At 33.7% G+C, this 13,364-nt stretch overlaps 2 protein-coding genes across 9 annotated transcripts in view; one reads left to right on the top strand and one right to left on the bottom strand.

Annotated features, from left to right (window-relative positions):
* Positions 1-519: 519 nt before the first annotated feature.
* Positions 520-6,481, top strand: LOC114394185 (U-box domain-containing protein 52-like). Of its 4 annotated transcripts, none has more exons than XM_028355823.1 (8): positions 520-622; positions 1,148-1,356; positions 1,466-1,553; positions 2,107-2,422; positions 3,348-3,449; positions 3,536-3,964; positions 4,563-5,318; positions 6,138-6,481. In XM_028355823.1, the coding sequence occupies exons 2-8, from the start codon at positions 1,239-1,241 to the stop codon at positions 6,201-6,203; spliced, it is 1,875 nt and encodes a 624-aa protein (XP_028211624.1). In that variant the 5' UTR covers positions 520-622; positions 1,148-1,238; the 3' UTR covers positions 6,204-6,481. The 4 variants fall into 4 exon arrangements, with proteins under 4 accessions (XP_028211624.1, XP_028211621.1, XP_028211622.1 ...); XM_028355820.1 differs by lacking the exon at positions 520-622 and adding an exon at positions 812-1,053; XM_028355821.1 differs by lacking the exon at positions 520-622 and adding an exon at positions 812-1,030.
* A 1,065-nt stretch (positions 6,482-7,546) lies between these two features.
* LOC114393389 (DNA topoisomerase 1-like) overlaps positions 7,547-13,364 on the bottom strand; it is a 70,867-nt gene continuing 65,049 nt past the window's right edge. Inside the window, exons 20-23 of one of the 5 annotated variants that reach the window (XM_028354711.1) lie at positions 11,370-11,435; positions 9,872-9,967; positions 9,071-9,200; positions 7,547-7,919 (exon numbers count right to left, since the gene is read on the bottom strand). In XM_028354711.1, coding sequence (XP_028210512.1) covers positions 9,072-9,200; positions 9,872-9,967; positions 11,370-11,435 — 291 coding nt within the window. In that variant the 3' untranslated portion in view covers positions 7,547-7,919; position 9,071. Of the gene's footprint in view, positions 7,996-8,583; positions 9,201-9,871; positions 9,968-11,369; positions 11,538-13,364 lie in introns of those variants that run through there. The other 4 variants (XM_028354713.1, XM_028354714.1, XM_028354716.1 and 1 more) reach the window with 4 other exon arrangements.

Raw genomic sequence — 13,364 nt, forward strand, 5'->3', positions numbered from 1 at the left:
AAGCATGGAGAAAAAAGGAATATTTGCATGCATGCATTTACTAGGCACTAGATTGTTTAGTAATATTGTTGGTTGCAGGGGTAGTAGCAAATGGTATTGGGCATCCTGAGCCGAGTGCACTTGTTTGTCATGACCCTGATGACAAAACCAAAGAAATTTTCCGCCCTTATCGTGTGTTCTGTGCACGGAAAGATGTAAGTTTTTTTTTCTTTTTAGTCCCTTCTCTTGCTCCATTTTTTCTCTACAAGATTTTACTGTTCTCTCAATTATGTTTTGGACTTTTGGTTCATAAACATTTTTACATTACATCAATAGACTTTTTTAAAGTGAACCGAATTTGGGATTCAAAATGGAAAAAAAAGTAATACTACCGAATTTGGGATTCAAAATGGAAAAAAAGTAATAGTAGTAGTAGTAAGAATAATAATAATGGTTTTCATTTTGGAGTTCTTGACATTATTTGAGCATCTCATCAATTTTATTTTGTTGTTGTTCCATAGATACACTGCAAGGACGTTGTACTAGAAGATGTGGACATATCTAAAGCTTTAATTGAATATGCTTCTCAATATGCAATTGAGCATTTGGTCATAGGCTCTTCAAACAAAGGTGGTTTTCTTAGGTATGTCTTTCTGTTTCTCTATCCATGCCAAATGGCCGTGTTGGGCCACGAAATTTCACAAAATTTGCTTTCTAACTCTTCTTTCAAGGTACCAATAATAACATATACATGCGGTCATTAGAAGAATAAACATTGTAAAGTGCATCTTATAAATGAACTTAATAACAATGAATCATATAAAATAAAGCAAAATTGGCCTGTGATCAAGCTTGTGTCATCTTATCATTTTTTTCCATATGCTATTGGTTGGAATATAGATTGACTTTGTCAACAACATAACTCCACCGGAGAATCTAGCTAACGACCTTTACCCACCAACCATGTTCTTTTCTATCCAGCTTGAACCCGAGACTTTGGTTAAGGAATCTAGGCTCAATTCCACTCCATTTTCTTTCATTTGAACTTATGGTTATATACCTTAGTGTATAAGTGTACATTACTAAGCACAAATATTTGCTTGAATTTCTCTATATTGGATATCTATCTGTGTGTGATTTAGTAAGGAAAGTTTATTTTTTTAATCAGATTCAAGGTAGCTGATATTCCTGGAACAGTATCAAAAGGGGCACCAGATTTCTGCACAGTATATGTTGTTGCTAAAGGGAAGATTCAATCCATGCGATCTGCTTCTCGAGCTGCCCCTGCCTTCTCCCCTCTACAAAACCAGCTTAGTCATGCCAGTGCTAGGTCAGACCATTCAGAACCACGTGGGCCTCTGGTTAATGGTGCCAAAGGTAACATTTAATTTTAACTCTTCAAAAATGGTATCATCTATCTATATGAGTGTGTGAGTGTAAATTGCCATGATGTTGCTGAATGAGAAATTTGGTTTCTTTAATTTAGGACCTGAAAGGAGGTCCTTTGAGGCACCACCCCGTAGATCACAGGATGCACCCCGTAAATCAAATGATGGAACAACAGATTCCTTCAGGTAATGACATTTCATTGTATACACTGCATGGTTAATTTTTTTATCCGTAGGAATTGAACACGATGCCAGGAAATTTACAATACTTACACCTTGATTTGCATAGTTCATTTATTCCTTCGCTTGAAAAAAAAAAAAAAAAAAACAAGAGAATCTAGGGTCTGAACTTTTCACTCCCAAAATGCCATCAGGAACTACCAATTTCTCAATTAGTCCTTCTTCCATTTAAACATAATTAGTTTTTTGGTCACCATTTGATTGGTGCGAAGTATCCATTGGCAATTTTTTGTGAGATTTTTCATCTAAACATAATAAGTTTAGTAATAGTGTTCTCAGAATATATAGGTTAAGAGTGTAATTCTTTATAGAAAATGATTACTAATATATTTTTTTCAAAATTTTCAACAAATCTTTATTTACTAATTCATTAACTAATATACTTAGAACACTTGATAACAGAATTACTTTTTTCTTTCTACGTTTTTGAACCATTTAATAATACTGACATGATGTTAACCACACAACAAAATACTGAAATACTAATTATTGGAAGCAGGTCACCATTCACTAGGAGAGGTATGTATGACAAGTCATATGGAGAAATTTCAGTGCCAGATTCTGACATAAGCTTTGTAAGCTCTAGAAGGCCAAGCACAGATCCCTTATTCCCTTCATTGTATAACAACAACAACAACAACCACTCGGAGACAGGAATATCCAACCCCCGGCTATCCTATAGCTCTGACACTGATGGAAATAACTATAGCTTTGAGTCTATGCATTTTGGAAGGAGGTCTATGGATATCAGCTCCGACTTCTCATCCTTTTCACAAGAGAGTGAGGGCTTGTCATCTTCTGCATTACGGGGTGTGGTAAGCAGAAGACATTAAGGGAATGTGCATTTTTATTTCCTACTCTATTTGTGCATGTCTTAGCAGTTAGTACTTCTCTTAGTCTCACTCTTATAAGAGGCCAAATAATTTTATAATTTATATAAATTTAGCTTCTCTAAACTTCGAAGTTGCACTTTAGAAGAGAAAATAAAATTATGGATTTGGCTCTTCTAAAGCGAGCAACTCACTTTAAAGGGTAAAGTAATAAATCACAGTCGTGGACTGGAAAAAATCATGGATATATTGAAATATCTTGATTTTTTTTCATCAACAACTTACTTTAGAGGAGTCAAATCTTGAAAGGTAGATTTTCAAGATGTTGATCATGATGATAAATACATCAATAAGGTGCTAGGACAACATATCTTGCAAACTATAATTGCTTTATGGAAGATGTTTCAGTCCATGTAAAGAATCAGTATAAACAAGGGTAAATTAGGCAACCATGTAACGTTAAATTATAGCTAAATTGAGCAAAATGTTTCATACAGTCAATATGATGGTTGATAAAGTATACACTGTCTCATAACAGTTTACTATAGTTTAACATAGAAAACTTTATGTAATTAACCAAAATGTTTCATACTTTCATAATATTGCCAAATATAGTAACAGAGACCAAAGTCATAACAGTGGTTAAAAATGCTGTCAATATTGCCTAAAACTGTAACCAGTTTAAGCAAAGTTGATGGAATTTACCAACTTTTACTTTAACTGAAAGGGTTAATGACTAATAGAAAAAAGTAAGGGGATAACTTGAGCAAGTATTAAACTAAAGGGGTAGAATGTAGTTTATACTGGAAACAAGTGATCAAATAGTAAAATATTTCAGTTACTTATAATGTTAAGTATTTTAATTCTTGATTGGTACTACCTTGTGGATAATCATGTCTTGCAAGTGTAGGATGACGTGGAGGCTGAAATGAGAAGACTGAAGTTGGAGCTCAAGCAAACAATAGAATTGTATAACAATGCCTACAAAGAAGCACTCACGGCTCAACAAAAGGTATGAAATAATAATAATAGCTTCTACTTCTGCATCTTAAAAGCACGAGATGATCTGACTCTGACATGTTATGCAATGCATCACAGGCTGTGGAACTCCAGCGCTGGAAATTAGAGGAAGAGAGGAGATTGGAGGAGGCAAAGCTCGCCGAAGAAGCTGCATTGGCAGTTGCAGAAAAGGAGAAGGCAAGATCGAAAGCAGCCACGGAGAGTGCTGAGGCACAGCAGAGGATTGCAGAACTGGAAGCACAGAAGAGAATCAATGCAGAAATGAAAGCATTTAAGGAAGCAGAAGAAAAAAGAAAAGCAGTGGATGCTTTATCAAACAATCATGTGAGGTATAGAAAGTACACAATAGAGGAGATTGAAGCTGCAACCAATTTTTTTACTGAGTCACAGAAGATTGGAGAAGGGGGTTATGGTCCAGTTTATAAGTGCCATCTGGACCATACACCCGTGGCAGTAAAGGTTCTACGTCCTGACGCAGCACAAGGAAGGTCACAGTTTCAAAGAGAGGTAATTAAGCAGACCAACAAAACTCCTTGCCCATATATACAAGACTTCAAATTCAATACAATAAATGAAAATTTTAAATTCAACTAATTTAGTCAATCAGGCAAGAAATGGATAAGATATATGACCAAGATATATACAAAGGTTTTTTATGAGACATCCATATAAGTAACATCTCATTCTCTTGGGCTTGTCCATTTTGGTGATGTGAGACTTGGTTATTAACATAAAGTTTGTATGTTTAGACTTGCTCGCAGGGTTTTAAATTGGTAAGAAGTTTCATTAAAGTGAAAAGGCTTCTAATGCTTCTAAAATGTAAAAGTGAGGGTGCAACCAAAATTGATTTAAATTAAAGTGTATCTTGAAATTAAGCTACTCACCTTTACTAGCAAGGGTTAAAGACTTCCTCACATCAATAATCTTATCCTAAAAATTGTGGTTGGTAACTGTCATTACAGTTGTAATATTGTGGTTTGAAAGGTCTCTAAAATTGTAATTATGCCACATTTGCCTACATTTTTCTGCAATTTTAGTACTCAACACAAATATTACAACAATTGCATCCACAATTTAAAACCATACTTTTGGATGAAAATTACAGGTTGAGGTATTGAGTTGCATTAGGCATCCAAACATGGTTCTTCTCCTAGGAGCCTGCCCTGAGTACGGCTGCCTTGTATATGAGTACATGTCAAACGGAAGCTTAGATGACCGCCTCTTCTGCCGAGGAAACACTCACCCAATTCCATGGCAGTTGAGGTTCAGAATTGCAGCTGAAATTGGCACAGGCTTGTTGTTCCTCCACCAGACCAAACCCGAGCCTCTTGTGCATAGAGACCTCAAACCAGCCAACATCTTGCTGGACCGAAACTATGTTTCCAAGATCAGTGACGTAGGTTTGGCCAGGCTGGTTCCACCCTCTGTAGCAGACACTGTGACACAGTATAGGATGACATCCGCAGCTGGAACATTCTGTTACATAGACCCTGAGTACCAGCAGACAGGAATGCTTGGAGTGAAATCTGACATATACTCTCTTGGGATCATTTTCTTGCAACTTTTGACAGCAAGCCCTCCAATGGGTTTGACTCATCATGTTGGGAGAGCCATTGAGAAGGGCACATTTGCTGATATGTTGGATCCAAAAGTGTCTGGCTGGCCGGTAGAGGATGCCTTGAGCTTGGCAAAGATCGGTATCCGGTGTGCCGAACTGAGGAGGAGAGACAGACCTGATCTTGGCAAGGAAGTGCTGCCTGAACTAAACAGGCTAAGAGAACTTGCTGAGAACAATGATCATCATTCAATGTTTAGTGGCTATGCTAGCCCATCCAATCAGAGCCAAGTTTCTCTTCAGCTGGTAAGGTTCTTTCAGTTCATGTAGGAATTACTAAAGGATCTTTACAAGAGTTTTTATGAAGCTTGTGTTTTGGTAAACAACTTAACTAACTTCTTATTGAACAAGTGTTTATCATATCTCATATAAACGCTTGTGTATAAGCGCTTTTTATAATTGAAGTGGAAAGAAGTAAAGTTAAACTGTTTTCATATAAGCTATAAGTTGTTTTCCTAAACTATCTTGAAGAGCTTATTGAAATAAACAGAAAACAGCTAATAAGCATATCTTAAACACTGTTTTCATAAGCTTTCTCAAACACTAACACAAAGTTCATGAGAGTAATATATGTCCTTCCTACAAATTCTTTACTGCTTAATTCCTATAAGCTCATGTGCATGATAAGTTCACAAGGGATTGATTAATCTGTTTACCTAAATGTCACAGGGTGGTCATGATTAGGGTATTTATACATCAGTATAATCATACCTAATAAATAACTATATTATAAGTGGGTATTATAATTATAACCATAACTTGTTTTTTAAATATGGGTATATAACTAGTTATATAACCAATTATATGACAAGTTATATTTAAAAACATTTACCTAACTAGTTATGAATGAATAGAAATAAGTTAACTTGAAAAAATTATTTCTATCAAACTTGATATAGTTTTACAACTATAACTATTTTTTCAATAAAAATAAGTTATTTAAAATACTCATAATTATAAAATTGATTATAGTTCTATACCTACTTTTATATAACTAGTTATAATTATTTTTCAAAAACTAGTTTTTTTAAGCATCCTTACATAATTTGCATTACCCTTTTGCAGGATGGAGCCAGTTCTCCACTTGCCTATTCTGGGGAGAGCATAAGAAACGCATCAAGTCCTGTTTGACATTCAGTCAAAACAAGATCTTCTTCAGTAAAATAGATAGTATGTTCGGTGGAAATGATCCCGAGGATAAAATGTAAAATTACTTTGGTGAATTGATGTAATAGATTCTTTGATTCTTTCAATTTGTTCATTTGATTTCGTTTTCTCGTTTTAATTTAGATTGTAAAAACAGTAGAGTCGAAGTGTAAGATCATTAACCCAAGTAACTTCACCGTGTCTCTCTCCAGGGACTATTTGGTCCGGAAATGATATCCAGTCAAGTTATTTTATTTTCTTTACTTATTTATTTTATTTAATTATTTATGTATTTACGGTAGTTGGGTGGGAAATTGGAAAATGGGTGCAGGGAAATCGAACATCCACCTTGAACACCACAATCCTCTAACAGTGAAGAAGTTGCTATTTGGTTGCCGACAATGTTTAATTAGAACTAAAGTGAACTTTAAAATGAAGTTTATTTTTGGTACTTAAAAAAGGAAGTATTTTAAACCATGTAAATTAAAAAAATATCCAGTAATATTATGACAAGTGTTTGATATTTTTTATTGATAATAAGTGTTTGATTTAAAATATAAGAGAAATTAACTTGGTTTAATTATTATTTTAGACCTTGAATTTAAAATGCATGTTTTCTTTTAGTCCTTTACAAAAATTTTAATAGAGTTTAATCTCTAAAATTTAAAATTATTTTTTCCTTAAATTTTATCAAATTATACTTTTTAGTTTCTAACATAATAAATTGACACTTTATAGTTATTTTTAGTTATCATAAATTAATTTTTATTTTTTAATTATTTAAATTTGTATTTTAAAATTATCACACAATACTAAAAAGAATTATCAAATCATTTTAAAAACGTTATAAAATATCAATTTATTATGTCATGAAATAAAAATAATAATTTATCAAAATTCAAAAATTAAAAAAATTTAAATTTCGAAAAACTATGTTTGATTTGTATTTTCATTTTTTGTTTTCATTCCCTGTTTTCATTTTCTGAAAACTGATTTCATTTTCAAAATATTTGAATTCTAAAAACATGTTTGATTTGACTTCTTGTTTTCTATTTTTATGAAATAAAAATACTGAAAATTTATTATATATTGACTTCTTGTCTTTTTGTATTTTTAGATTTGCTTAAAATTACATTTATTGCTACCGCAATTTCATTTTACCTGAAATGAAGTTTCTGTTCTCAAAAAACACTGAAAACGAGAATTTATTGTTTTCATTTTCTGGTTGTTTTCTATTTTCATTTTCACTAAACATGTTTTCAGAAATCCAACTAAACACATTTTCATCACCGCTTTCTATTTTCAGTGAAAATGAAAACAAAAAACAATCAAACCAAACACCCCCAAAAAAATTCATTCCCTAAATTTAACGACTAAAACATTAATACGTTTAATCTTATGTGTCTGGTTAAACATACAGGTGGCTGATTAAACATCACAAAATCTACCTCACTGTCATACGCAGTATTAGTCAAAGCATCAGTACACATATTGACGTCCTGGTATATATGAACAACACGAGTCCCTTCGAAATCCGCCATCAACTTTCTAATGGTTGTTATCAGTCTTCTGCCATTAGAACTTCCAACATTCCTCCCTTTGATGCTCATAACAGCAGCCTGGGAATCAATCTGCAGCTCCACTTTAGGAAATCCCTTAAGCTTAGCTAACTGCAATCCTTCCAAAACACCCACAGCTCAGCTACATATGAAGCAGCCAAACAAAATATGAGTGATCAATGATTTAGATTTGATATGGTACCCCCTTAGTGAGAACCCTGATCAAGTATAATAACAAGAGAGACCTTTAGAGCAGCATTTTCTATTACTTTTCTGCAAAAGATATTTTAGTGATAAAAATATAAAAATAGAAAGAGAGGTATACATACTAATTAATGGAGATAAATATATTAAAATTTACTCATTTAATCTCATGTATTTCTTTAAAAGATTCCAATCCAAGAAAATAGATATATTTATTTATATCAATTATCATTTTAATGATCAACTCCCATATGTCGTATCATAATATTGGTCAATTCCTTTCTTTTAACTAATTAGAAAAATATATTTGCAAAATAATAAAACCTTGAAAATGAATATTCCATCTCTAAGGAAAATCATTATGATCCCTTTAGAAAATCGTCTGACTTTATCTACGCTCCCCTGTTAGCTGATTACTCGATTGTTTTTCCAGGTGAATTTTAGTTATTTTTTGAATTCCTTATTGCTAAAAAAATAAGAAACAATTCATCGTATTAACTTTAATACTGTTTTAAAAGTTATAAATATTACTAACACTTTTCCACAATATAATCATGTTATTAACTAGTATATCCTTGCATAAATTAGAATAGACACCATCGTTATGCAAGTTTTGGGCTCAGAGAAAGCTAATTTAGCAGCCACTCTTAAACCCTAGCAAGGTCAACTATTAAAAATTAAAATAAAAGGTACGAGACAGATTTAAGACAATGTAATGAATATGCGTCTCTATGAATTTGTTAATACAATAAAAGAATATCAACCCTTAGGCTTCTCAAAATCTGGCAGGGCTTGGAATCAAGTTCAATCAGGATTCGCTATAACAAATTTCTATCTAAAGTAAATATCATATTGGCCAAACGTTATGGACAGTTAACCAAAAAAAGAGACGCGCAACAAAATTTCTAAAACAGTAATAAATATACATTTGGCTCCATAAAAGAATCTTCCAGGACTCGTCTGGGATTTGATTTGCAAACTATGGTTGGAAACTTGTTGGAAATTGCCACTAGCTAAAAGCAGGCATGCTGAAGAGACAGGCCAAAGCCTTAAAACGCTTATAAATATGCTGAAGAGAAAGGCCAAAACCTTAAAACGCTTCAATAACTTCAACTTCTTGAACTTTAGATTTGCCTTTTGGACGACCAGATCGTCTAACATCATCACCAGATAAATATTCAAGTGCTTTTTCCAGGGTAACATCACTTGGCTTCACATTCTGAATGTCAATTTCAAAAAAAAAAAGGTCAAAAAACACAGCAAGTGTCAGTTTGTAAACCCAGCCAAATCTAAGTTTAGTGAAAAAATTTAGCTTTGGAAAAACTTGCTTTGAAATGTTATTTCCCATTGGAAAGTGAAGAAAAAATGTGAAAGGAAACTTTTTTTGCGACTGATCAAATGTCTGTCTTTTTTCCAGCGGAAAACAAAATAAAAAAACCAATGTACGTGTTAAAAGACAAAAGGAAGAAAACAGCAAAGTCCTTTAGAATAGCCTATCACCCCAACTGACTAGGCCATAGAATCAATTTCTAAAACAACGAAGGGGAAAATTCACAAAAAAATATCCATCCACAATTGTCATTTCTACCATACATTAGATGCGTGTTTGCTTCATTGGGAACAAGATTTTTACAAATCCAACATGCACCAACATCGGAAACAGAGCAATGCTAAATGTTTTGTTTCCTTTCTCTTAGAATTAATGTCTTTATTAATGTAGTTACATCCTAAAAGATAGTTTAACCAAAATATGTAAAATCAAAACCATCCACAATCACATTTGCAAATGCTTACCGAAACACATGCTTAACTACTAACTATGTTGCTATGGTGGCAAATATGGAATGAAAAATATCTAAAATTAGAAAATGTTTAAACCTACAATCATACCTTAGGAACAGAAGCAACCGTGCGCCGATGTCTAACACAAAGCCCAGCTCTTGCAAGCTTTAATATGACAGGCTGCCCATCCTTAGGATGATTACCCTAACCACAAGAAAATTAATAAGTTCAACAATGACTACAAAATGCAGACAGGGATAGAGATCAGATCTGTTAGTGCACAAATCAAAATATCATACGAATGAAAAATATTTTATAGATCAAATAAAATCATTTGATTTCAAGTTCACAGTGTACATGTCTTGTTCATAAAATCTCATTAACTATGGATGATTTATGTAACCCAACAGTATTTATTAAAATCAACACCAAATAAGCTTTTTAAAGCATATGTGTGTGTGTGTGTATCAACACCAACCATTTTCTCATATTTATAATTGTTAAAATTTGGAGTGCAAAATCAAGATTGTTGAATTTAGAGGGAGAGATTTAAAATGGAATGGCTAGTGTAGATGATGATAATATTTTGAAGAGTACTTTTGAATGAAAAGTGCAAGGGGTGAGTAAAATTGTAGACAAGTATTGGAGATTGATATTCTGCTGGTTCAAAGGTTAGGAGATATGGTTATAGCTCTAAAGTTTGTTGTGGACTAACATGATCATTGCTTACACACCAAAAGATAAAAGTTTGAGAGGATTAGAAGCTTTAGTCCAAAGAATATCATTAGGGAAAAGTTAAAATTTACATGCTGAAAATTGGGAAAAATGTGCGACAGCTAAGAAAGATGCCAAAAAGGCACTAAGTGAGGCAAGACAGCCAGAGCTAAACCATTTGATGCATTATACCAATCCTTAGGCACCAGAGAAGGAAAGAGACATTTATAGCCTAGATAAAAGTAGAGTGTTTAACTGAATAATCATCAGCAGAAATTTTTGGGCAAGCAAATTATACACAGCATCAACTAGAATACTCCAAATTCATCAAGAAAGGTCACTGGAAGTTAATTGAAAAAATTGCTGCAAATTTCGCCAGTAGAGAGGTTTGCTAGAATAGGTCACTATAAAGTTTGCTGGAGATGACATTGTAAAGTTCAACTAGCAATAACAACTCACGGAAGAAGTTGCAGGAAAAGAGTAACAGATGAGGATGTCAGCAGGACGATTGCCTATTTGCACCAGATGATGAGGCTAAGGAGAAGTAATAAGGAAAGAAAAAAAAAAAGATAAACGTTTTAGGAATGTGGCAGTGAAATTGTGACGGGACAAGTCAAAGGGTGGTACCACCCGGATACAATGTTGAATTTAGTGAGAATAGTATGAATGAAGTTGCTTTCTTATGCAATATATCCTTTATGCAGCTCATCCATATATATATATATATATATATATACTAATTCATATGCTACTTCCTATGCTAAGAGATACTAATTCATACAAACACTAAATGCATTTAAAATGCGGATACATGAAATAAATGAATCCAGTGTACATATTCTATCAAACATGATAAGTACCTATGGCTCAAATTGAAAAGTGAGAAACATACCAATGTCAATGGGTATTGTAGCACCTCAAGTGCATCTTTCAGGGTGATAGAATCCACATCCTTGATCTGAAACAACCCAAATTGTTACTTCTCTCCTTTAATTGGAAGATATAATAATTGGTCATATTTGTACAGGCAGCAATGTGTAATTAGGGAACCATAGTCCTGCTAAAATTGGCCCAATGTGTTATTTCAACAGTACAATTTGTACTGATTAAGATATAATACAATATTATTTTCGCTGAGTAAAAAAAAAAAATATTTGTACAAGCAGCTCTTAACTCACAAAAAAAGACAAGACATCAACCAGAAGTTGCACAAATGCATGCGCAGCATACTCACTCAGCAGCCACATTCATAGAGGAACAAGAAGAATTTCATGCACTATGGAAACAAATAACCACGTTATATAACAGACTTCGAATATAGAGTGTATTCTACCGATTTGATTTTAACAATCATATTAAGAAAATAATTTCACACAAAAAATCGGTCCGTCCGCCCAAACAAAAATGCTACCCTAAACAGGGGAGGGGGGGACTAGACAAATGACTTCAGTGCAGTAAAATTAACAGATGACTCAAAAGAGAATCAGGTTAAGTAAAGGTGCATTAAAAACTCTAGGGGAAATTGGTTTGTGAATCAAATAACTTTCAACTTCACCGTCAATTGGACTATTCATTAGACTGCATTACGACTTTCAAAAGTCTTATTCATATTTCCCTTTCTGCTAAGACAACTTTTTGTCCTTTAACTATACATTTATATCTTGTTTGAAGAACAAAAATGTAATGCTTATATATTACAGTCTGATATCTCCGTATCATTATGGAATATGAACTGTAACTCTAATCGCATTAGTTTCAGAATGCTTTCAAGTCAAGCAAATTCCAGAGTTTTATCAATCATAAATTCAATCAGAAATACATTTCTGATTATCATTTTTTGTCAAGATTCCTGGAAGATTGGGTTCGAGGATTCCAAGTTACAGTATATTTAAAGGTGTGAACTGTGACGCCAATATTCTGTAAAATGAACAATGCCACTGATCCACGGAATGATTCTGATATGTTTTTACTATTCTCCTTTATTGAAATATCTAGCCAATATTATGCAAAGATTTTTTTTATAAGCAAAATAAGCATGTATTCTATTAATTAGGGGGAATAAGTTATACCCAACCATCCAAATAAAGTTATACAAATCCATCACCAAGATCCCAATAGCCGGTTACTCCCCATTTATGAGCAATTATGTCAGATAAATGAAGGATAACCAATAAACAGCAGGAATCACGAAAAGATCAGAATTAAAGCCCCACCAACCTCTCCCTATAATTCGGCACATTACATTTATGTCTCACCAACCTTTCCACCGTATAGACAGCTTCGAATCCATTTGTTCATGTTAAGGTCTTCACCGTCAATCACATACGTGTGAAATCCTCCTCAACTCATTACGCAAATTCCATAGGTGTCACCATCGTGCACCAGAGTGTGTTCTATTCAAAAGCTGCAGATCCAGATTTCTACCAAAAAATCTTCTCAAGTGACAATGGTAGAGTAGTAAACAACCTTCCTTGTAACATCCCTAATTTTTGAGGTCTCGGAAAAGGCTACCGACGGAGGGTTCTGATCGGTGGAAGGTTCTGACCAACAAGGATGTTGAGTAAAGTATCATCGTGTGAAGTGTCATAGTGTGAGAGCCGCCGAGAAGTTGAAAATCAGGGATATCACAAATGGTATCAAAGCAAACCTCTCTCCCAATACAGTGTGGTTCGAGGACGAACCAGGCGGAAGCTGGTGGACATGTACCATCCCGATCAAATCACACCAGAATAAGAGAGATCCAAAGGCTGTGCAAATATGAGACTATACAGCTAAGGATGTTACACATAACCTGACTAAGGTAGTTAACTAACCAAAGTTAATTACTGCTCTAACAGAATAACAAAATCACAGTTGTTCTAATTGAACCATAACTGCTCTAACAGAA

The sequence above is a fragment of the Glycine soja genome, chromosome 17, assembly GCF_004193775.1.
Source record: "Glycine soja cultivar W05 chromosome 17, ASM419377v2, whole genome shotgun sequence".
Taxonomy (NCBI): domain Eukaryota; kingdom Viridiplantae; phylum Streptophyta; class Magnoliopsida; order Fabales; family Fabaceae; genus Glycine; species Glycine soja.